This window comes from Rutidosis leptorrhynchoides, chromosome 4 (assembly GCF_046630445.1).
Source record: "Rutidosis leptorrhynchoides isolate AG116_Rl617_1_P2 chromosome 4, CSIRO_AGI_Rlap_v1, whole genome shotgun sequence".
NCBI classification, from domain to species: domain Eukaryota; kingdom Viridiplantae; phylum Streptophyta; class Magnoliopsida; order Asterales; family Asteraceae; genus Rutidosis; species Rutidosis leptorrhynchoides.
In genome coordinates, this window is record NC_092336.1 from 426,232,089 (window position 1) to 426,255,127 (window position 23,039).

Below are 23,039 nucleotides of genomic sequence, written 5' to 3' on the forward strand. Positions count from 1 at the left end.
CTTAATTTAGCACTAATTCATAACAAAAATCGGCCATAACCTGTTTATATCAAAAAGCCCCAAATTGCTCAAGAACACAAACCCTAGATTTCTAAAAATTTTGAAGTTTAAGGCTTCAAATCATGTTAAATAGCATCAATCTAGGTTATGCATGCATAATATACTAACAATTTAACTCTAATTACGCTAGAAATCATCAAAATTAAATTAGGTGAAATAGTTGTAATTATCACTAAAACTGAGAAATTTAAGAGTTTAGGGGTGAAATTTCTACCTTTTTGCTTCCCCATCTGAAGAAAGGCATGATTATAGCGGATTATAGCACTAAATTTCGTTGAATTTGGTTGAAAAATGACGATTTTAGGTGATTATGTGTGTGGGTGTTCGTGTATGAGTGTGTGTGATTGTGTGAGACAGAGAGCAGGTTGCTAGCTTTTGTTTCTGCCCAAATTTTTGCCTCCATGCGATCGCATGGATCTGTAGGGTATATCCCATGCGATCGCATGGGGTCCTGACTTTTTTTTTAAACCTTTGAATTATAAAAACAAAAATAAAATAAATTTAAAATTTTGTTTCCTTTTATATTGAGGGCGTTTCGGTACGTTGACCTAGTTCGTCCCTCGACAAAATTTTAAAAATTTGTCTTTTTAAAGCGTTGTTTTAAAAGCTAAGGTTTTTGGATTTTTTTAATGTTTTTGGCATACTTTAAATCAATAAGATTAAAAATAATAATAACAAAATTTCTCGTCCCTCCCTTGGGTTAAGCAATTTCGGTTCAACGACCTAGTCTTCAACTCATGACGAATTTTTAGAAATCACATTTTTAACTTAATGAAATAAAGTACATTTTGTTTTTAAATTCACACCAAACTAAAATTTAAAATGCATAAAATTAAAAATTCATATAAATATCATTAATATTTTTATACATTAATTTTACAAACTTATATTGAAAATATTAATTTTTAAAATATTTAAAAACTTAAATATATTAGTTTTAAAAATTTACAATAATAATTTAATATTAATTTAAAAACAAGGTAAAAATTAAAATTAAAAATCTTTTTGGTCTTTTATCTCACTTTAATCAATCAAATATTATCAAAAATATACGCCCCTCTTTTGGGTAAAAAGTAATTTCGGCTATATTATCTAGTTTTACTCCTGACGAATTTCTAAAATATTTTGAATTAATTGATTAAAGATATTTATACCTTAAGAATAAACGGTAAATTTCGCAGTGATGTAATAAATTTTTGTATGATATCAATAATTTCGTTTTCGCATACCTAATTTTATTGAATATCAATTTAATACTTTATAGCGAACGATTCAGCGTTTATTATCAAAAGGTTAAAAGCAATAAAAATAAAAAAACAAATAAAAACTGTACATACTTACCTGTGAGATAGAATTCTCAGAGACCTGCTTTAGCCGACTCATAGGAGAGTCGTGTGATTTGGTTTTCTATAGCTACATAAGCGTAACCTCGATTTTTTAATAACTTTTCTTCTAAACATATGAACGGTCCTTCTCTGCATAGAGTAACAAATTCGATATTTGAATATGTTTGATTGTTCGAACATTTACCTTCGTGTGACCATTTTCTGCATTTATGACATCTTTCAAGGTGTCGTGCTCTTCTTTTTGTTGCGGATTTTGATTTTCCTTTACCAAAATGTATCTTATGATGATCTTTCCTGAGTTCTTTCCTTACTCCGTCCATTTTGCCTCTTATGAATGATACCAATTCACTCGGAAGTGTGTCATTATCACGTTTAGTAATCATAGCGTGTAGCATTAGACCATGGTTCAGATCAAAGGAATTCTTCATCTCGTAAAACCTAAAAGAAATAAAAATTCAGAATGGAGGGAGAAGACTAGTTCTTTAGGGTCTGCTAGGGAAAGACCATTCGGATTCCATTCTCGAGAACTACACGAAAACAGAAAATCTAACTGTAACAGAAATATATATTATCCTTAAAAAGACTTGATTCTCCCCACACTTAGTTAGCTGTGGTGTTGAAATTGTGATTAACTTCGTTTTCAATTGGACTATCAACAACTTGTATATATCTGACTTTTGCTTCAAGCCATTTGTTGATTTCCTCTGTAACTTTCACAAATTCAACTAACATTGCCTTTTCTTTAGGCGACAAATTGGATACTAATCGGTTACATAACTTAAAGTTCCCCTTAATCCTAGCATCTTGAATCCGTTTATAAAGTTTCTTTGTTGAACTGTTGAAAACGGGTTCATCTAATTTCGTATCAATAACGGGGTTCTTTGTTATCGGGTTATCATTAGGTGTTTCTTCATCTTCCCCACACTTAGGCGTTTTTATTGGTTCAACAGTTTTGGTTGGTGGAGATCTAAACTTTCGGTTCACAAAGTTGACCGATTTGTCATCATCCCTAAGTGTCATTCTACCTTCTCTTACATTAATGAATTCTTCGGTGGTTGCTAAAAATGGGCGACCTAAAATTAGAGGAATATCAAGGTCTTTCTCCATATTAATAACTATGAAGTTTGCAATAAAGGTCAAACTTCCCACTTTAACAAGTAAATTATTGGCTATTCCAACCGGGTGTTTAATGGTTTGATCAAATAATTGAACACCTATTCTGGTTGGTCTTAATTTACCCACACCTAATCTTTTGTATAAGGAAAGAGGCATAACGTTTGCACTTGCTCCTAAATCTGTGAGTCCATTATACATAGCACCATCATTAAGCAAGCAAGAAATGATAAATTCACCTGGGTCTCCTACTTTAGTAAGTAGAGTTGGTTTGTTAACCTTTTCAAGGTGATCTTTTCTTGGTTCTTTCACTTCTACTTGAACTTCTTGTTCACAATTTTCTTCGTTTCTTGGAATGGGAGGTTTGTATAGGAATTTTTCTTCATCACTCCAATTTGAAGCTTCCCCATCTTCCAATTTTGGTTTTTCATATGTTGTTGATAACATATTTATGTTTTCATTCTGAGGGTTTTCTTGGGTGGTGAAATTATGATTGACTTCATTGGACCATGTATGTAATGTTTAACTCTGTGATCATTAACTTTAAATTCAATCCCATTTGAATTTATCAATTCTACTGTTCCGTATGGGAAAACTCTTTTGACTATGAATGGTCCAGACCATCTTGATTTCAATTTTCCAGGAAATAGCTTAAATCTTGAATTGAAGAGAAGAACTCGGTCTCCTTCCTTAAATTCTTTTGAACTTCTGATTCTTTTATCATGCCACTTCTTCGTTCTTTCCTTATAGATTAACGAATTTTCATATGCATCATGTCTTAATTCTTCTAATTCGTTTAATTGACTTAACCGTAAATGTTGGACTTCGTGTAAATCAAGATTACACGTCTTCAAAGCCCAAAATGCTTTGTGCTCAATTTCTACTGGAAGGTGACATGCTTTTCCGTAAACGAGTTTAAAAGGTGTGGTTCCAATTGGAGTTTTGTAGGCTGTTCTAAAAGCCCAGAGTGCATCCTCCAATTTCATGGACCATTCCTTCAGATTTGATCCTACGGTTTTCTCTAGAATACGTTTTAATGCTCGGTTGGTATTTTCAACTTGTCCACTTGTTTGTGGATGATAAGTGGTTGAGATTTTATGAGTTACTCCATATCTTTTGAGAACTTTCTCAAGTTGATTGTTACAAAAATGAGTACCCCGATCACTTATTAAAGCTTTCGGTGTTCCAAACCTTGTAAAAAGACGTTTTAAGAAGTTGACTACAACTCATGCATCGTTAGTTGGGAGAGCTTGTGCTTCCGCCCATTTAGATACATAATCAATGGCAACGAGAATGTAGAGATTATTATGAGATTTTAGAAATGGACCCATAAAGTCAATACCCCAAACGTCAAATACTTCACATACTTGAATGACATTTTGTGGCATTTCATCACGTTGACTTATTTTTTCAGCCCTTTGACAAGCATCACAGGATTTACAAAGAAGGTGTGCGTCTTTGAAAATTGTAGGCCAATAAAATCCAACACCGTAGACTTTTCTTGCCGTGAGTTGGGGCCCATAATGCCCTCCTGTTGGTCATGTGTGACAATGGTTTAAGATTTGACTAGCTTCATCCCCGAATACACATCGGCAGATTATTCCATCGGGACAACTTTTAAACAAATGTGGATCTTCCCAGAAATAGTGTTTTATATTACTAAAGAATTTCTTTCGTTTTTGGTATGACAACCCTTTTTCAAGGAATCCACATATTAAGTAGTTTGCATAGTCTGCAAACCATGAAATTTCATTATAATCGATTCTCAATAGATATTCATTAGGAAAGTTATCTTGTATGGCCGATTCATTTAGAACTTCTAATTCGGGATTTTCAAGACGAGAAAGATGATCAGCGGCGAGATTTTCTGCTCCCTTTTTGTCTCGAATTTCAATGTAACAACCCAACCCGTTAACCATCCAAAAATGTGCCACAATTAAAAAAAAATTTCTGGAACAGTTGATCTGGACGGCGTCCAGAACTTAAGACTGGGACGGCGTCCAGCCATCTGGGACGGCGTCCAGATGTACTAAAACAGCCTGATCAGTTTTTCGAACACACGCGGGCGAAAACCCGCTTCCCGACACTTTTAAACCAAAACACTTTCACAATATATTACAATAGTTTAAACTAAGAGTTTTTCACAATAAAAACCGAGTTTTACGACACCGGGCCCACAACGACCCAAAATACCACAAGTGACTATTTCGGCCCGTTAGTTTATACAAAAACATAGACCGAGAATGGGATTGGGGACACGCTACCCAATCCTAATCAAATCCAAAAGCAAGTCTTCTAAAGTAACTACGCAAGTCCACTAGTCCCCGCGCTTACCCGAGCCACCTCATCCATGCAATCTATAAAAATGTAAACAACGAGAGGGTAAGCTAATGCTTAGTGAATGATAATATACTACATACATATATATGTATAAAATGGACACACCACACAAAACCAAATACCGCATACCGGAGCACCCAAGCATAAAGGCAAGCTAGTCTAAGCATACCGTAAGATCACTAAGCAACGAGCTAAAGATACATCAACAAAATATAAGTTCACCAACAACGATGTGAACAATGCCAATAAGCTACACCCGGAGGGTTAGCTACATCACGACAATACAACATTATATGTATACAATATATATATATATATATATATATATATATATATATATATATATATATATATATATATATATATATATATATATATATATATATATATATATCTCGAATAACATAATTTGCTTACGCTTACAACACAATAACCATGGTTAACCAAATCTTCGCAAGGGAATGACTTCGCGAAACAAGTCTTCGATGTTCATAACATCCGTTAGGGTACTTAACACCTCGTATCACTAACTCCTAGGGTGGCACCTTAACACCTCGGCACTTCACCCCCGAGTGGCATCTTAACACCTCGATGCTTCACTCATTATTTTACGGAGTGGTGTCTTAACACCTCGACACTACACCCCTAGGTGGCACCTTAACACCTCGGCATTTCACCCCGAGTGGCATCTTAACACCTCGATGCTTCACTCATTATTTTACGGAGTGGTGTCTTAACACCTCGACACTACACCCCTAGGTGGCATCTTAACACCTCGATGCTTCACCCCGAGTGGCATCTTAACACCTCGATGCTTCACTCGTCACGTGAAACGTGGTGTCTTAACACCTCGACACTATGCATTTCACGCTACAACAAATAAATACATTATATATCTACGCATATAATTATTCCACTCACTATATTAACCCTTCGTCATTGGGGTTATATAAGTCCACCCCACATGCCCATGTGATAACGTACACACAATGTGTGCACCTCACCAAAGTGGTCAACCAAAATGCACAACCGTGCCAATTGGACTTATACAAAGGTCCATCAAATCCACCTATATGTGAAGTGAGCTCTATAGCCGAGAATCACTTCACCCGACCCGCACCCATCCTACACATACATATGTACATAGGATATTAACACTCACCTAGTCGCCTTGATGAATGCTTCCAAGTAATCCGCAACGTGCCAAATGGAAAGTACCTATTCCATTATCACAAACACAACAACACAATTAGGGTTGACTTACAAACCAACCCAATTGACACCTAGTGCAAATCCGACCCATTTGCACTTCCAAGCATGAAGCGCGCCCAAACTAATCAATATCCACTAACACGAGTGAAAATGGTCCTAACACACCGATTAAGCCCGAACACAAGTGTTAAACACGTGTCATACTCATTTTGACACCAAAACCCTAATTTGACCAATTTCAAAATTAGGCAACCAAACACACCCAAAAGTGTTCCAACACTTCCATAATCACTAAACCTAGTGATTAAACTCATTATCAAACCCTAAACAAGGACAAATCGTCAACCGACCCAAAACTCGCCAAGTGACAAGATTAACAAGTCACCATGAACCTACTTCATCATCTAAAAAGGGGTTTCACAAGAATCTAGCTCAAAACCCTAACTTGAACATCAAATCTAACAAATGAAATTCGGAGTTTGAGCTTACCAATACCACCATAACGTAGCTAGGAGCGAGATGAACAACTTTAGAACCCGAGCTTTTGCGAGAATCCGACTCCTTCTTCTCCAAATCCACCCCTCTCTCTAGAACTTCTCCTCTCTCTCTAGATAATGTTGGGAGTGTTTGTGAGGATGAAATATGATCCACAAATGACCAAGGAACCAGCCTTGAAGGCTCCAAACCGGCATCTAAGTGATTTTACCATTTTACCCCTTTTAAAATAATTAAAACAGCTGGCTCGACAGACCGTTTGGACGGCGTCCAAAACTTTGGACGGCGTCCCACCTTTTGTTGTTGGACGGCGTCCCCCCTATCAGGACGGCGTCCCACCTTTTGTTGCTGGACGGCGTCCCTCATATCTGGACGGCGTCCCAACCTACTGCAAAATCAGAAACAAAAACAGGGTGTTACAACTCTCCCCCACTTAGAATCGATCACGTCTTCGTGATCCTCGTCACTTAACCAAACGGACCACACTCCACGGTCCTCAACATAAGTCCCAATCCGACTTTCCTAGTCAAATCTTCTCAAGGAATCACCTCTAACAACTAAAATCGTCACACGCGATTTATTTAATCACAATTCAAGCACTAAACCATGCTAAATCCCTCATATCGTGAAAAACTCAACCAATCTCGAACCAAGATATCAACCCTTTAGCGTATCATTACCAAGTACAATGCTAAAAGCAACCAAGTCTCAATCCTAAAGTCAACAATCCGAAACGATGAGGACCGATCCAAACGAATCCTTACGGATGATACCAATCACTAAACATCCCTTGTAGCGCACAATACGACCAATATGCAACTACCGTAACATCATAATCCAACGGCTAAAACCGATAGCGCCCGAAACAATCATGGCAACGCTAGATCCTAAGGTGTACAAAAATCGACTATTGTTACACCCGTAACAACATGTGAGCGAAACGCAGCTATCGCCTCACTAATCCCACGACATGGTCCCCATGACCCCACCATCGGCGTATAAAACCACCGTTAGTTCACACAACGTGGTCCTTACGACCCCACCATTGGCGTATAAAACAACCAATATATCACACATCCAACGACATGAAGGCTAGCAGAAAACTACACGCGACCCACTTCCCAAATCTCAATACCGGATGAAGTCAGCGGACCCCGTCAACGGTCATGCTTCACCGATATAACACTACACCCATGATGAAGTCAGCGGACCCCGAAGGTCATGCTTCACCAATCAACGATCTCATGATGAAGTCAGCGGACCCCGAAGGTCATGCTCCACCAATCAACGATCCCATGATGAAGTCAGCGGACCCCGAAGGTCATGCTTCACCAATCAACTCCCTTTTGGCCTCGAACAACGAGTAGCGTAACATCGCGCTCTGCTACGCCATAGTGAATCCTAACGGATACCACTAACCATTCACACAATCGAGCAAGAACCACCTATATCGAACATAGGCACAAAACAAAAATTCTCTAAAAGAGAATCCGACACACACATCCCTTAACCGAGGGATTTCACCTTGCTCGCCAAACACGTCCATTATCTCTCAACGAGATTTACCACATTACCACCTCGGTGATAATTTCCAAATCCAAAATCATAAGTACAATTTAACCGAAATTGTACTCTACCACAAATCGACCAAACTAGGTCCCAACACAAGTTTCAGATCTACCAAAAACGTCATCTGAAATCTCACCCTAAGGTCTCCTCGTGTGGAAGTGTAACTCCCCCACTTGGAACTACGTTCCATATTCACAACTCGTACAACCGTACCATGCTACCAAAGGTAGACTTTACCAACAATTTGGGTTCACACGACCCATCACCATTTCTTGCTCCAACCTTGAGCACACGAAGGATTTTAACCAATCATTAAACACTTCGAACGAAAAGTGTACCACAAAATGCACCAACTATACCCTCGCAATCATCCAATTGCTATAGTTTATCAACTTCACCTAGCCACTTATGTACTTAAGGGTTTCACCCCGGTACCCTAAGTACAATGTAACCACAACACCATCGGAGTCGAACACCACGCTAGTAGGTATAAAAGGGGCACCTAATGTCGCGTCATATAAACTCCATTACCAACATACATCGAGATTCAAAACTCTCGATCTCAAGGGTTTTAACCACCCGTCGAACCTCGTGGTTCATCAATTCAACACAATTGCGAACACGCACTTAATATCCAAATACCGAAGCCCATACACATGGCTTGGTAGAAACAATTCCCAATACTAAGGAATGCTTGGTTGCACCAAGTCTTACGCCCTTCGCCCGATAATCGAAACGTCACCATAGGGTACTTCCATTAGGAACGTCACCCATATCAATAACATGCACAACATAATGCATCTAATAAACTCAACTCAACGGCACATAATAAATAATCAAAGGACATATTTATTAAAATGAAACGTACCTTAACGTCTCCTTGCCGCACCTGTCCCCGCTAACTTGGGACACTCCGACTTACGATGTCCTTCATCTTGGCAATGGAAGCACACCATGCCATCACCCCTTGGCACCGAACATTCCCAAGACTTGAGACCCCTCACGCCACAATTATAACACCTAGACGCACTAGAATCTGATATACTCATCCGTGTACCACCCGTGCTCACACACGGACCCTTAGTTCTCTTACTTGGAGCACCAAAAGAAACAACCCTTCTCTCACTTGAAGGTTCAAAAACCTTCGATCGCGAATACGACTCAAAACCTCTAGCCGCGACGAATAACTCCGCAAACGATTTCGCCTGAACTCTGCTAGTCTTACTCCTCAAGTCATTATTCAAGGTTCGATAGAAATCTTGCATCAACAAATGAGCATTCCCTAAATACTCCGGGCAAAAACGAGCCTTCGTCATAAAGGTCGTCTTGAGAGTATTCAAGTCCATAGAACCTTGTTGCAAATTTCGCAACTCATTACGCATTTTCGACAATCAGCTGAAATTCGGAACTCCTCAAAGAATTCCTTCTTAAATTCGTCCCACGACAAAGTCATAAACGCTTCACCGCCGACAAGATCAATCTTACCATCCAACAAATCCTTCGCCCTACCCCGCAACAAACTAGTAGCGAGTCTCGTCTTTTTCTCGGGAGGGCATTCATTAGTACGAAAACACCCTTCAACATCCGAGATTCAAGTTGTGCTTATCAAAGGATCCGGTTTCCCGTCATACATCGGGGGTTTAGTCCTCATGAAGCTCTTAAGACAATGCTCCATTTCACCACTATTTCGAAATTCGGAATACCTCCTATCCATTTCTTCTCGAAATGCGCTCATTTGCTCCGCAACGGCGGCCGCAACTCTAGAGTTAAACTCCTTGTCATTCGTCTCGATCTCGTTTCGCGTCGTCATTCTAAAGAATGCAAAACGATTAGTCTACGAACGTATAAAACCATACGCACAACACCACCCCATCTTGCTCGACACTAGTGTACATCACTTGTTAAACACGATTTGCACCCGTAATAAGGTTTGCAAGTCCTTATTACGCACACACATCATATCCCCTCATTAGTACAATTACCATCTTGCTCGATGATATTCGCAACGCAACATAAACACAATCGTATATTAATAATATTTACGTATTAATATACACGTTAGTCCACCTATCAATTAAGGCACTAACCAAATTCTCACTCTGACCCGTAATCCTACAAGTCCCGCAACAAATAAGCACACATAAAAGTCTAAGTCTAGGCACCTATCTCAAGTCACCTAAATCCCTTAGACCATGCTCTGATACCACTTGTAACAACCCAACCCGTTAACCATCCGAAAATGTGCCACAATTAAAAAAAAAAAAATCTGGAACAGTTGATCTGGACGGCGTCCAAAAGCTTGGACGGCGTCCAGAACTTAAGACTGGGACGGCGTCCAGCCATCTGGGACGGCGTCCAGATGTACTAAAACAGCCTGATCAGTTTTTCGAACACACGCGGGCGAAAACCCGCTTCCCGACACTTTTAAACCAAAACACTTTCACAATATATTACAATAGTTTAAACTAAGAGTTTTTCACAATAAAAACCGAGTTTTACGACACCGGGCCCACAACGACCCAAAATACCACAAGTGACTATTTCGGCCCGTTAGTTTATACAAAAACATAGACCGAGCATGGGATTGGGGACACGCTACCCAATCCTAATCAAATCCAAAAGCAAGTCTTCTAAAGTACCTACGCAAGTCCACTAGTCCCCGCGCTTACCCGAGCCACCTCATCCATGCAATCTATAAAAATGTAAACAACGAGAGGGTAAGCTAACGCTTAGTGAATGATAATATACTACATACATATATATGTATAAAATGGACACGCCACACAAAACCAAATACCGCATACCGGAGCATCCAAGCATAAAGGCAAGCTAGTCTAAGCATACCGTAAGATCACTAAGCAACGAGCTAAAGATACATCAACAAAATATAATTTCACCAACAACGATGTGAACAATGCCAATAAGCTACACCCGGAGGGTTAGCTACATCATGACAATACAACATTATATGTATACAATATATATATATATATATATATATATATATATATATATATATATATATATATATATATATATATATATATATATATATATATATATATATATATATATATATATATCTCAAATAACATAATTTGCTTACGCTTACAACACAATAACCATGGTTAACCAAATCTTCGCAAGGGAATGACTTCGCGAAACAAGTCATCGATGTTCATAACATCCGTTAGGGTACTTAACACATCGTATCACTAACCCCTAGGGTGGCACCTTAACACCTCGGCACTTCACCCCGAGTGGCATCTTAACACCTCGATGCTTCACTCATTATTTTACATAGTGGTGTCTTAACACCTCGACACTACACCCCTAGGTGGCACCTTAACACCTCGGCACTTCACCTCGAGTGGCATCTTAACACCTCGAGGCTTCACTCATTATTTTATGGAGTGGTATCTTAACACCTTGACACTACACCCCTAGGTGGCATCTTAACACCTCGATGCTTCACCCCGAGTGGCATCTTAACACCTCGATGCTTCACTCGTCACGTGAAACGTGGTGTCTTAACACCTCGACACTACGCATTTCACGCTACAACAAATAAATACATTATATATCTACGCATATAATTATTTCACTCACTATATTAACCCTTCGTCATTGGGGTTATATAAGTCCACCCCACACGCCCATGTGATAACGTACACACAAAGTGTGCACCTCACCAAAGTGGTCAACCAAAATGCACAACCGTGCCAATTGAACTTATACAAAGGTCCATCAAATCCACCTATATGTGAAGTGAGCTCTATAGCCGAGAATCACTTCACCCGACCCGCACCCATCCTACACATACATATGTACATAGGATATTAACACTCACCTAGTCACCTTGATGAATGCTTCTAAGTAATCCGCAACGCGCCAAATGGAAAGTACCTATTCCATTATCACAAACACAACAACACAATTAGGGTTGACTTACAAACCAACCCAATTGACACCTAGTGCAAATCCGACCCATTTGCACTTCCAAGCACGAAACGCGCCCAAACTAACCAATATCCACTAACACGAGTGAAAATGGTCCTAACACACCGATTAAGCCCGAACACAAGTGTTAAACACATGTCATATCCATTTTGACACCAAAACCATAATTTGACCCATTTCAAAATTAGGCAACCAAACACACCCAAAAGTGTTCCAACACTTCCATAATCACTAAACCTAGTGATTAAACTCATTATCAAACCCTAAACAAGGCCAAATCGTCAACCGACCCAAAACCTGCCAAGTGACAAGATTAACAAGTCACCATTAACCTACTTCATCATCTAAAAAGGGGTTTCACAAAAATCTAGCTCAAAACCCTAACTTGAATATCAAATCTAACAAATGAAATTCGGAGTTTGAGCTTACCAATACCACCATAACGTAGCTAGGAGCAAGATGAACAACTTTAGAACCCGAGCTTTTGCGAGAATCCGAATCCTTCTTCTCCAAATCCACCTCTCTCTCTAGAACTTCTCCTCTCTCTCTAGATAATGTTGGGAGTGTTTGTGAGGATGAAATATGATCCACAAATGACCAAGGAACCAGCCTTGAAGGCTCCAAACCGGCATCTAAGTGATTTTACCATTTTACCCCTTTTAAAATAATTAAAACAGCTGGCTCGACAGACCGTTTGGACGGTGTTCTAAACTTTGGATGGCGTCCCACATTTTGTTGCAGGACGGCGTCCCCCCTATCAGGATGGCGTCCCACCTTTTGTTGCTGGACGGCGTCCCTCATATCTAGACGGCGTCCCGACCTACGGCAAAATCAAAAACAAAAATAGGGTGTTACATTCAATATCGAACTCTTTTAAGAGTAAGATCCAAAGGATTAATCGTGGTTTGGCATCTTATTTTGAAAATAGGTATCTAAGAGCAGAATGGTCAGTATAGACCACCGTTTTAGCTAGAACGAGATATGAACGAAATTTGTCAAAAGCAAAGACAATAGCAAGGAGTTCTTTTTCAGTAGTTGTGTAATTCGTTTGTACTCCTTGTAACGTCTTACTAGCGTAATAAATAGGTTGAAATTGTTTTTCAATCCTTTATCCTAAAACGGCTCCCATTGCAAAATCACTTGCATCGCACATGAGTTCAAATGGTAGATTCCAATTTGGAGTTATCATGATCGGCGCATTAGTGAGTTTTTCTTTAAGAATATTAAAAGATTTGATGCATTCATCCGAAAAAATGAATGGAGCATCCTTTTCTAGGAGTTTATCCATAGGAGTGGCAATTTTAGAAAAATCTTTTATGAAACGTCGGTAAAAACCGGCATGCCCTAGAAAACTCCTAACTCCTCTAACATTGGTGGGATGTGAAAGTTTAGCAATTACATCTACTTTAGCTCTATCCACTTCAATTCCTTCCTTTGAAATTTTATGACCAAGAACGATGCCTTCTTTAACCATGAAATGGCATTTCTCCCAATTAAGTACTAGATTTGATTGCTCACATCTAATTAGCATTCGTTCAAAATTAACTAGACATGTTTCAAAAGTGTCACCGAAGACTGAAAAGTCATCCATGAAAACTTCCATGCATTCTTCTATCATGTCGTGAAAAATCACCATCATGCACCTTTGAAAGGTTGCAGGGACGTTGCAAAGTCCAAATGGCATGCATTTGTAAGCAAAAGTACCATAAGGGCACGTGAATGTGGTTTTCTCTTGGTCCTCGGGTGCTATTGGAATTTGAAAGTATCCGAAGAAACCGTCAAGAAAATAATAGTAACTATTCCCAGCTAATCTTTCCAACATTTGATCAATGAAAGCTAAGGGAAAGTGATCTTTTCTGGTGGCGTCATTTAATTTTCTATAATCAATACAAACACGCCATCCTGTTACAGTCCTAGTAGGAATAAGCTCTTTTTTTTCATTTGTGATGACAGTCATGCCACTCTTCTTAGGCACGCATTGAACTGGGCTTACCCATGGACTATCAGAGATTGGATAAATTAAACCTGCATCTAGTAGTTTAATAATTTCTTTCTTAACAACATCTTGCATATTAGGATTTAGTCTTCGTTGACGTTGCACATAGGTTTTATGACCTTCTTCCATAAGGATTTTGTGTGTGCAATACGAAGGACTTATGCCTTTAATGTCATGAATCTTCCATGCAATAGCTGGTTTATGAGCTTTTAGCACAGAAATGAGTTGAGATTTTTCATTTTTCGTAAGAGAAGACGATATTATTACAGGTAATTCAGATTCACCATGTAAATAAGCATATTCCAAATGGTTTGGAAGTGGCTTTAACTCTAATATCGGTGGTTCTTCTATCGATGATTTGTATCGATATCTGTCTTCCTCTTTTAGCATTTGAAGTTCTTCTGTTGTTGGTTCGTAATCATTAGCCATGAATGTGGCTAACATTTCAGCTTCATCAATTGGTTCAGTTCCTTCTCCTAAAGAACATTCTCCTGTTCCTTGTAATTCTGGAAATTCTTCTAACAATTCTGCATGTGAATCTATAGTTTGAATATAATAACATGTATCATCTGCAGATTGCAGTTTTTACATGGCTCTATTAACAGAAAAGGTAACACTCTCGTCCTCTATACTTAGGGTCAATTTCTTACCGAACACGTCTATTATTGCTTTAGGTGTGTTTAAGAATGGTCTTCCTAATATGATAGGAACTCGAGAATCTTCTTCCATATCCAGAATAACAAAATCTACTAGAAATACTAAAGTACCAACTTTAACTAGCATGTTTTCCATTATCCCTTTAGGATATTTTCCATGATCGATCGGCTAGTTGTATGCTTATTCGTGTTGGTTTCAATTCTCCGAGGTCTAGTTTAGCGTATAGTGAATACGGCATTAAATTTATACTAGCACCTAAATCTACCAATGTAATTGAACTAAGACTACCCAGAAAACATGGAATTGTGAAACTTCCTGGATCTGAAAGTTTTTCTGGTAGCTTATTCAACAGCACTGCAGAACAATTAGCATTCATTGTAACAGCCGAGAGTTCTTCCATTTTCTTTCTATTTGTGATTAGATCTTTCAGAAATTTAGCATATCTAGGCATTCCTGAAATTACATCAATGAAAGGAAGATTGGCATTTATTTGTTTAAACATATCCAAGAATTTGGATTGCTCGGCTTCAAGTCTTTTTTTTCTCATTTTACTCGGGTAAGGAAGCGGTGATTGGTATGGTTTAACATAAGGTTTAGCCTTAACTGTGTTATCTTCATTAACCTTTTCAACTACCGGTTCTTTTTCCTTTTCTTGCTCAGGCTGTGGTTCTTGTGAAGTAGGGATAGAGTCCTCAGAATTTACAGGAATTTCAGGTGGTTTAAGTGTAATACCACTTCTCGTGGTAATGGCTTTAGCTGTTTCATTCCGGGGATTATCATTTGTATCGCTAGGTAGACTTCCCGGTTTTCTTTCACCTATCAACCTTGCTAGGTTGCTTACTTCTTGTTCCAGATTTTGAATAGAAGCTTGTTGATTTCTAAATGCTTAAGCATTTTGTTCATTAGTTTGTTTCCTGAGATGTGAAAAACTACATTTGAGATTCAACTAGCTTCGACATCATATCTTCTAAATTTGGCTTTTTATCATCGGTTTGTGGTAGTTTAATTGGAAAATAGGTGTTTGCTGATTGTAAGTATTATTGGATACTTGTTGATTGATAGGACCTTGTTGGTTGTTGTATGGAACATTTCTGTTATAATTCGGGTTTTGATTGTAGTTTGGTCTTGGCGGTTGATAATTACCTTGGTAATTATTTTCAGGCCTTTGGTTTATATATGAAACATTCTCTCTTTGTTCCATTGTTTGTTCAATACTGAGACAATCTTTTGTCAAATGTGGTCCTCCACACTGCTCACAACTAATTCGTATTGAGTGAATATCTTTTGTCATCTTTTCCATTCGTCTTTTGAAAGCATCTATCTTTGCGGAAATGGAATCAAGGTCATGGCTAGAATCGGCTCTAGTCGCTTTAGATGATCTAATGATGTCTTTTTCTTGATGCCACTCATGTGAGTGGGAAGCAGTGTTATCAATAATTTTGTAAGCTTCAGTTGCGGTTTTCTTCATAATGGAACCACCAGCTGCTATATCGATGTATTTGAGTGTAGTAATGTCGCATCCTTGATAGAATATTTGTACTATTTGATAAGTGTCTAAACCATGTTGAGGACATCCTCTCAACAACTTTTCAAATCTTGTCCATGCTTCATATAAGGTTTCATTTGGCTTTTGCGTGAACGTAACAATTTCTCCTTGAAGTCTCACGGCTTTAGATGCCGGAAAGAATTGTTTAAGAAATTTTTCAACTAAGACATCCCATGTATCAATCGCCCCTTCAGGTAACGATTCTAACCAATCTTTGGCTTCTCCCTTTAAAGTCTAGGGAAATAACATGAGATATATCTGTTCATCCTCCACTTCTCGGATTTTAAATAGAGTACAGATCCTATTAAAGGTACGAAGATGTTCGTTTGGATCTTCCTTCGGCGCACCACTAAATTGACATTGATTTGTTACAATGTGTAGGATTTGTCCTTTGATTTCATATTCTGGTGCATTAATGTCTGGTTGAGTAATTGCATGACCTTGGCCAGTGCGTTTAGCCCTCATTCGGTCTTCCATACTTAGAGGTTCCAGATTTTCCATGATTGAATTTGTTGAATCTGAATCACTAGAGGATTCTGATTTAATGGTTTCTTCCTCGACAATCTCTGGATGAGTGATTTGTGGTTCAGGAGGAATGATTAGTGGTTCAGGATCTCTGAATTGTCCCTGAATATCCTCCGGATTCTCAATTGTGAGGCCGGGTTCAAAAAATGGATTATCAGAAATTTGAATTGGAGTACTTGGTCGACTAGATGACGATTCTAAAGAAAAATCAACGGCGACAATATTGGCTAGATGTCTTGATCGAGTTACAGGTGGTGAACGTATGAAAGGTGGTGAACGTTTTGCTCGGTGCATTCACAGAATATCCTATTAGTTATAAAAGATAAAAATTATTAAAGTTATCAAATTAATAGACTTTTCTGATTTTGCCCACGTTTCGAATAGCCGAAAGATGCAGCAGGTAGCCAGGACCCTTTAAATCGGAAGCCCACAACTCGCCACTAACAAATCCAACTATTACTACGAACTAGAAAATTTTGGATGTCTATCAATTTAACCGCTTAAAATAATTTTTCGTCGAAATTTAAAGAAGATAAAAAAAAATTCTATGTCCTAAAAACTAGAGCGTCGAGAAATAAGAAGGAAAAAGAGTGCGTCGGAAAATGTCGAAAAATAAGCGTCGAAAAATAAAGGTTGAAAAATAATAATAAGAAAGTAGCGCGTCGAAACTTAAAAGGTACTAAATACTAAATATTAAAAATTGCGTCTAAAGGAATTAAAGCTTAAAAGGAATTCTATATCCAAAACGGCAATAACTTAATAGGCACTAAAATCTATTAAAACTAAAGCGATAAGCGATGCCGTAAATTTCTAAAGCGTCTAAATCTTAATCTAAAGAAAAAGCACTTAAGGGATTTTACGGCAAAGTCTAAAAATCTAGAGCTACTATGGCAAAATACTAAGTTTAAAACTAATTACGAACGATAAAAATATAAATATTACGAATAAACGATTAAAAAGATACGAAATATAGAAATAAAACTTAAAGTTATGAAAATACAATTTTTATAAAAAAATTATTTTTATATTATTTATTTTATAAAATTATTAATTTTATAATTAATAAAACTAAGAAATAACTTAAAAATACAAAATTAAATAAAACTAATACTAATTATTATTAAACTACAACCCTAATTCTAATTAATTAATAATAATAATTAATAATCCTAACCCTAATTCAATCAGCCTAGGATACAGACCTGTCCAATCAGCTCATGCGATCGCATGAGCTGAGTGTTTTAATATCATGCGGTCGCATGGCTTCGGGTACCAGGCCAATTGTTTGGGCTGCTACAGTTGGGCCCGATTACTTTTACTTATTTTTTTCTGTTTTTAAATTATAGAAAATGTAATATATAATAAAAACTTATATTTTAAAAAAAATACTTATTAGTTTTTGTAAATTAAAAACTTTTTTTTTAATTTAAACAATTAAAAATATTGAAAAATATATTTTTTATGTTTTTATATTTTTGTTTTTAATATTTAAAACTTACTATATTTTTACAAAAATAGATTAAAAACTTAATAAATTTTTTATAGCGTTTCGCTTTCGGCGTTACGTGTCCCCGGCAGCGGCGCCAAAAATACTTAATGTTATGCGAGGTGTATACGAAATAGTTAAATTTTTACTACGAAATACTATTAAGTACGATACAATTTTACACCAGTTATTTATTTATTTATAGAGTGGATATACCTAAACCTTGCTACAACACTATAGGCAGTGTACCTAATCGTACAGTAGTGTAGTTTTTAGTAAGTCCAGTTCGTTCCGCAGGGAGCTAGCTAAGTTTAACGCTATATTTTTTAAAAACTATATTTGTATAATATATATATATATATATATATATATATATATATATATATATATATATATATATATATATATATATATATATATATATATATATATATAAGTAGTATTATTATTATTATAAAAGGGGGGTTTTTACCGTTTAGTGACCGGTTTGTCGATTTTATGTCTTAAGTCACAATTAAAACCTAATGTAAAATATTAAAAATAAATATAACTTAATTTAAAGCGTAAAGTAAATGACGATAATTAAATGTGCGATAAATAAAAGTGCAATAATTTAAAGTACGATAAATAAAATGACAGTAAGTAAAAGTGCGATGAGATATAAAATAAAGGAATTATGCTTATTTAAGCTTCCGTAATCATGATGTTCGACGTGTTGATTTTATGTTTATTACCATGAGTTAATTGTCCTTTGTCCTGGATTATTCGATATGTCCATATGGTTTTGTCCATAATAGTCCATCGGTCATAATTATAAAGTACGAGGATCTTCATCAAATTAACCTTATATCCGAAGTCAAATATTCCAACTAATTGTGGATTCGAACTATAACAAGGTCTTAATACTATGTTTAATGAATACACCAGGTTATCGATTGCGTGTAATCCAAGGTTTTACTACTTTGTTAACAATTACACCAATTACCCTTGAATGTAATCCACCCCTGTTTTAATGAGTCCATTAACTATTAATCCATCCCTGTGTCCAGTCAAATGAACAATAATTCGTATTTATAAATATCCCGCCCACCGTACCCGATTAAGCGTATGTGGTTATATATAGATACATCAAATTGTAACCTTTATATTAAATTAACGAGGTATCGTTTAGTTAATATAAAGCCCATTAACAGCCCATAATCTAATTTCCACAAGTGTCGATCTTTTGTCCAAACCCCATTTATGGTACAAAGTCCAATAACCCCGTCTTTAATATTTAGCCCAACATCACGATTACTTCGCTTTAAATAAGCATAATAATAACTTAGCTACGAGACATTAATTTAAAAAGGTTGAACATAACTTACAATGAGTATTAATTGCGTAGTGTTACACGGACAGAATTTCGACTTACAAACTTAAAACATTCGCTAACACAACCTTATTATTATTAAACTTTAATATTAAAATTATGATTAAAATATAAATATAATATATATTTAAGAGAGTGAGAGATAGATAATATATGGTGTGTATATTTCGGCCAGAATTCGCTTCAATTTATAGATGTGTTCAGCAACAGTACTCCATGCGATCGCATGAAGTTTCTTCTTCATAGCCATGCGATCGCATGGCCGCCTTCCACTAGTCACATGTGATTTCAAAACGTGGGCTGCTCGTATTATTTAATAGATATTATATAATATATATAATTTTATATAATTATATATATATTATATTATATTCTTGTGCATTGTTGACTTGTAATTTTAGGCCCGTTGCGTCGCGCATTGATAGTTGGTTCATGTTCCGTTTCCAGATTTTTGAACGTCCTTGCGTACTATTTAATATCTTGTATTTTGCGTTCCGCGACTCGTACTCTTGTAACTTTTAGACGTTTCTCATCAATAATTTGAACCTCTTGGATTGTACTTTGTACTTTTTAGCGTTTTGGTCATTTGTGTCTTCAATTCGTCGAATCTGTCTTTTGTCTTCACCTTTTTATTATTTAAACGAATATCACTTATAAATAGAACAATTGCAACCAAAATCTTGTCTTTCTTGAAGGATAATGCTATGAAATATATGTTCATTTTTAGCATTATCAGTTACGTTAGGCCCGTTATCCTCGTGTTTTTTAATTAGCAGTTTCAAACCGCCCGGTGATGTAGCTCTCAGCAGCGCAACATAGAGCTGCCCGTGACCGAATAGAGGTTTCGGTAGATAAACTCCAATTTGGTTGAGCGATTGACCCTGGCTTTTGTTTAGTCATCGCATATGAGATTTTTAACGGGAATTGTTGCCTCTTCAGAATCAACGGCAACGTTGGTTCCTTGTGGATAAGGCTCATTCTTGGGGAAAAGACCTTTTCACCGACGCGGGTGCCCGTAATAATTTTAGCTTCCACTGACTTGGCTAACATCTTCGTAATTATCATTTGGGTGCCATTACAAAGCCCACCTGCTATATTAATGTTGCGAAGCAGAATGGCTGGTACACCCTTTTTTAAATGCAGCTCATGCAGTGGCAACCCATGGTAGTTCAGCGTATTTAGATATTCTGCAGGATAGAGCAACTCCACCTCACCACCGTCATTTCCATGTGGAGTTGTAGTGTCGTAGCTGCAGTAAGTTGTAACTGGACCATCAACCATATCGATGATTAAGCTGTTTATCGTATCGGCTGCGTCGTTCTTGGGACAGACAATTGCTTTTTGCTGCAGGTCGACTGCGGATGGATTTTGCAGCGATTCACGAGGGTAAATAAAAGAAATAAGATTTGCCAATCCATTTTCATCATCAGGAATACAGAACTGATCAGGGATTTGTACCCAACGACTATTCAATGGGCCCTATGTGTCATGCACACCAATTTCACCATTTCCTACCCTCAACAACCACTCCAAAAATTCTGCGTTCTGCACCCTCATTGATGGTGTCAGCCCTGGCCTAAGTAGTCGCATGTTTTCTACAAGTATGAAAACCTTGAATCGCTGCCACAAATGTGAAGTCGTAATACAAGCACCAAGGATAGCTGATTTCCCTCCTTTTGTCTGAATAGGTAATGTTTGTTTAAAGTTACCACCAAGTATCACAGACTTACCCCCAAAAAATTCTTCAGTGTTTCCTAAAATATCTCGAAGGCTCCTATCAAGAGCTTCAAAACAGCGCTTATCATTCATTAGCGCCTCATCCCATGCAATAAGGTTTGTGTTCTGCAGTAATGTCGCTATCTGGGTAGTTTTCTTAACGTTGCACATCGATTCATCGGTTATGACCAGCGGTAGATTGAATCGAGAATGTGTGGTTCTTCCCGAAGGTAGAAGTAGAGATGCGATGCCAGATGATGCAACAGCAAGAACTATCTTACCTCTAGATCTCAACGCTGTGATTATGGCTTTCCATAAGAATGTCTTCCCGGTGCCACCGTGCCCGTATACAATACATGTTCAGTCTGTTCATTCAACGAAGCGCTTGTTATAAGATCGTAAATTTGCTTTTGCTTCGAATTCATTTGACGTTCGAGTTCCAGGCATTCGGCGTTTAAAGCTGCACGATCATAGTTTCTCTCCTCCATGATAAGACGGTTGGCCAAATCTGCGAGCAGGTCAGCTGGCAGCGATGGTAATGCGAAATCGGAAATCGATTTCAAACACTGGTTCAGAAGGATCTCTACCTCATACAGGACAAAGTTATGTAGGTCTCGGTGTTTATATGCAAGTGGAACATATTTAAATTGGCAGCTGCACGAAGCGGTATATCATCACCCATTAGTTTCCAGTGATTTTCCCAAAGAGCAAGTGGGTTCGTAACAGTGCAATAAGACAAAGTGTGCGCGAAAAGAGAGCGTAACTAAGACGACGTGACAGATACAAATGCTTCTTCTAGTACCGTTGACCACTCTCTATCATCACCAAGTAACCCAACCGCTTCACACGCAGACCAGTATGTATTATGAAGGATCTGGTTGACTGTTCTAATATCTGCAAAGCTCTTGCACCCCTTTTGATGGCACAAAAGCATCCTTAGAAAAAATGCTTCTCCATAGGCGGGATGTATATATGATATCCTGCCAATTGATGGTTTCTTTAGGTTTGCTCTACGCTGCCAACTTTTTTTTACTCGTACCAAACAAATTCGGTTGGGAAATCCAAATGTGTTAGGTGGTTTCCATTAACTGAAGATGCATTATAATTAAGCCACTCAGTGAGAGTAGTTTTTTTGGCTTCGCTGTTTTCAACAATAGCACGCAGGGGTTGCTTGCCCGGAAACTTTACCAGCTGCATATTTTCAAGATGAACAGCCAGAATCTGGACAGCAGGTTCCCGATGATGAATCAGGAAGTTAAAAATCCGCCACAGGCTTCGTGAGGACAAATGAACCGAGCATCTATAAAGTTTTTAATTTCATTAACTGGTTGCGTCTGCTGCTATGATTGGCGGCTGTCACTACCTATGGGTTTTGCTATACGAACAGCCACACGGTCGGTACCTTTTAAAATATACTTGAACAGGTATTTAATGAGGCTCTTCGTACCACAACATTCAACGTTTATGTGAGCCTGAAAAGTCATACATAGTACCCTATTGTAAGGAACAACATAGCTGTTATCGAGGTGGACGCCAGCACGCGTTGAATATATACCGGTACTACGCCTGCGGTAGTGAGCACGACCGTTGTCATCAAAGTACGTCTTGTCAATGTATTTCTTTGGGAACTTTTTTGAACATGAAAA

At 37.6% G+C, this 23,039-nt stretch overlaps 1 protein-coding gene and 1 non-coding gene across 2 annotated transcripts; one reads left to right on the top strand and one right to left on the bottom strand.

Moving 5' to 3' along the window:
* The first annotated feature begins 16,304 nt into the window (after positions 1-16,304).
* LOC139845705 (small nucleolar RNA R71) lies at positions 16,305-16,411 on the top strand. Its single transcript, XR_011758467.1, has one exon. It is a non-coding gene; the product is annotated as a small nucleolar RNA R71 (small nucleolar RNA).
* Positions 16,412-20,442: 4,031 nt separating this feature from the next.
* Positions 20,443-21,564, bottom strand: LOC139842071 (uncharacterized). Its single transcript, XM_071832248.1, has 2 exons — positions 21,289-21,564; positions 20,443-21,156 (listed from the first exon to the last, which is right to left on the bottom strand). Exons 1-2 carry the CDS (start codon positions 21,562-21,564, stop codon positions 20,443-20,445), a joined length of 990 nt encoding a protein of 329 aa, XP_071688349.1.
* Between the last annotated feature and the right edge of the window lie 1,475 nt (positions 21,565-23,039).

Bases quoted from the DNA above. Each gene is read 5' to 3' on its own strand.
- LOC139842071 (XM_071832248.1), bottom strand. From the start codon at position 21,564: ATGTGCAACGTTAAGAAAACTACCCAGATAGCGACATTACTGCAGAAC. The intron at 21,157-21,288 runs GTTTTCATACTT...CATGACACATAG, and splicing joins ATTTGTGGCAGCGATTCAAG to GGCCCATTGAATAGTCGTTG.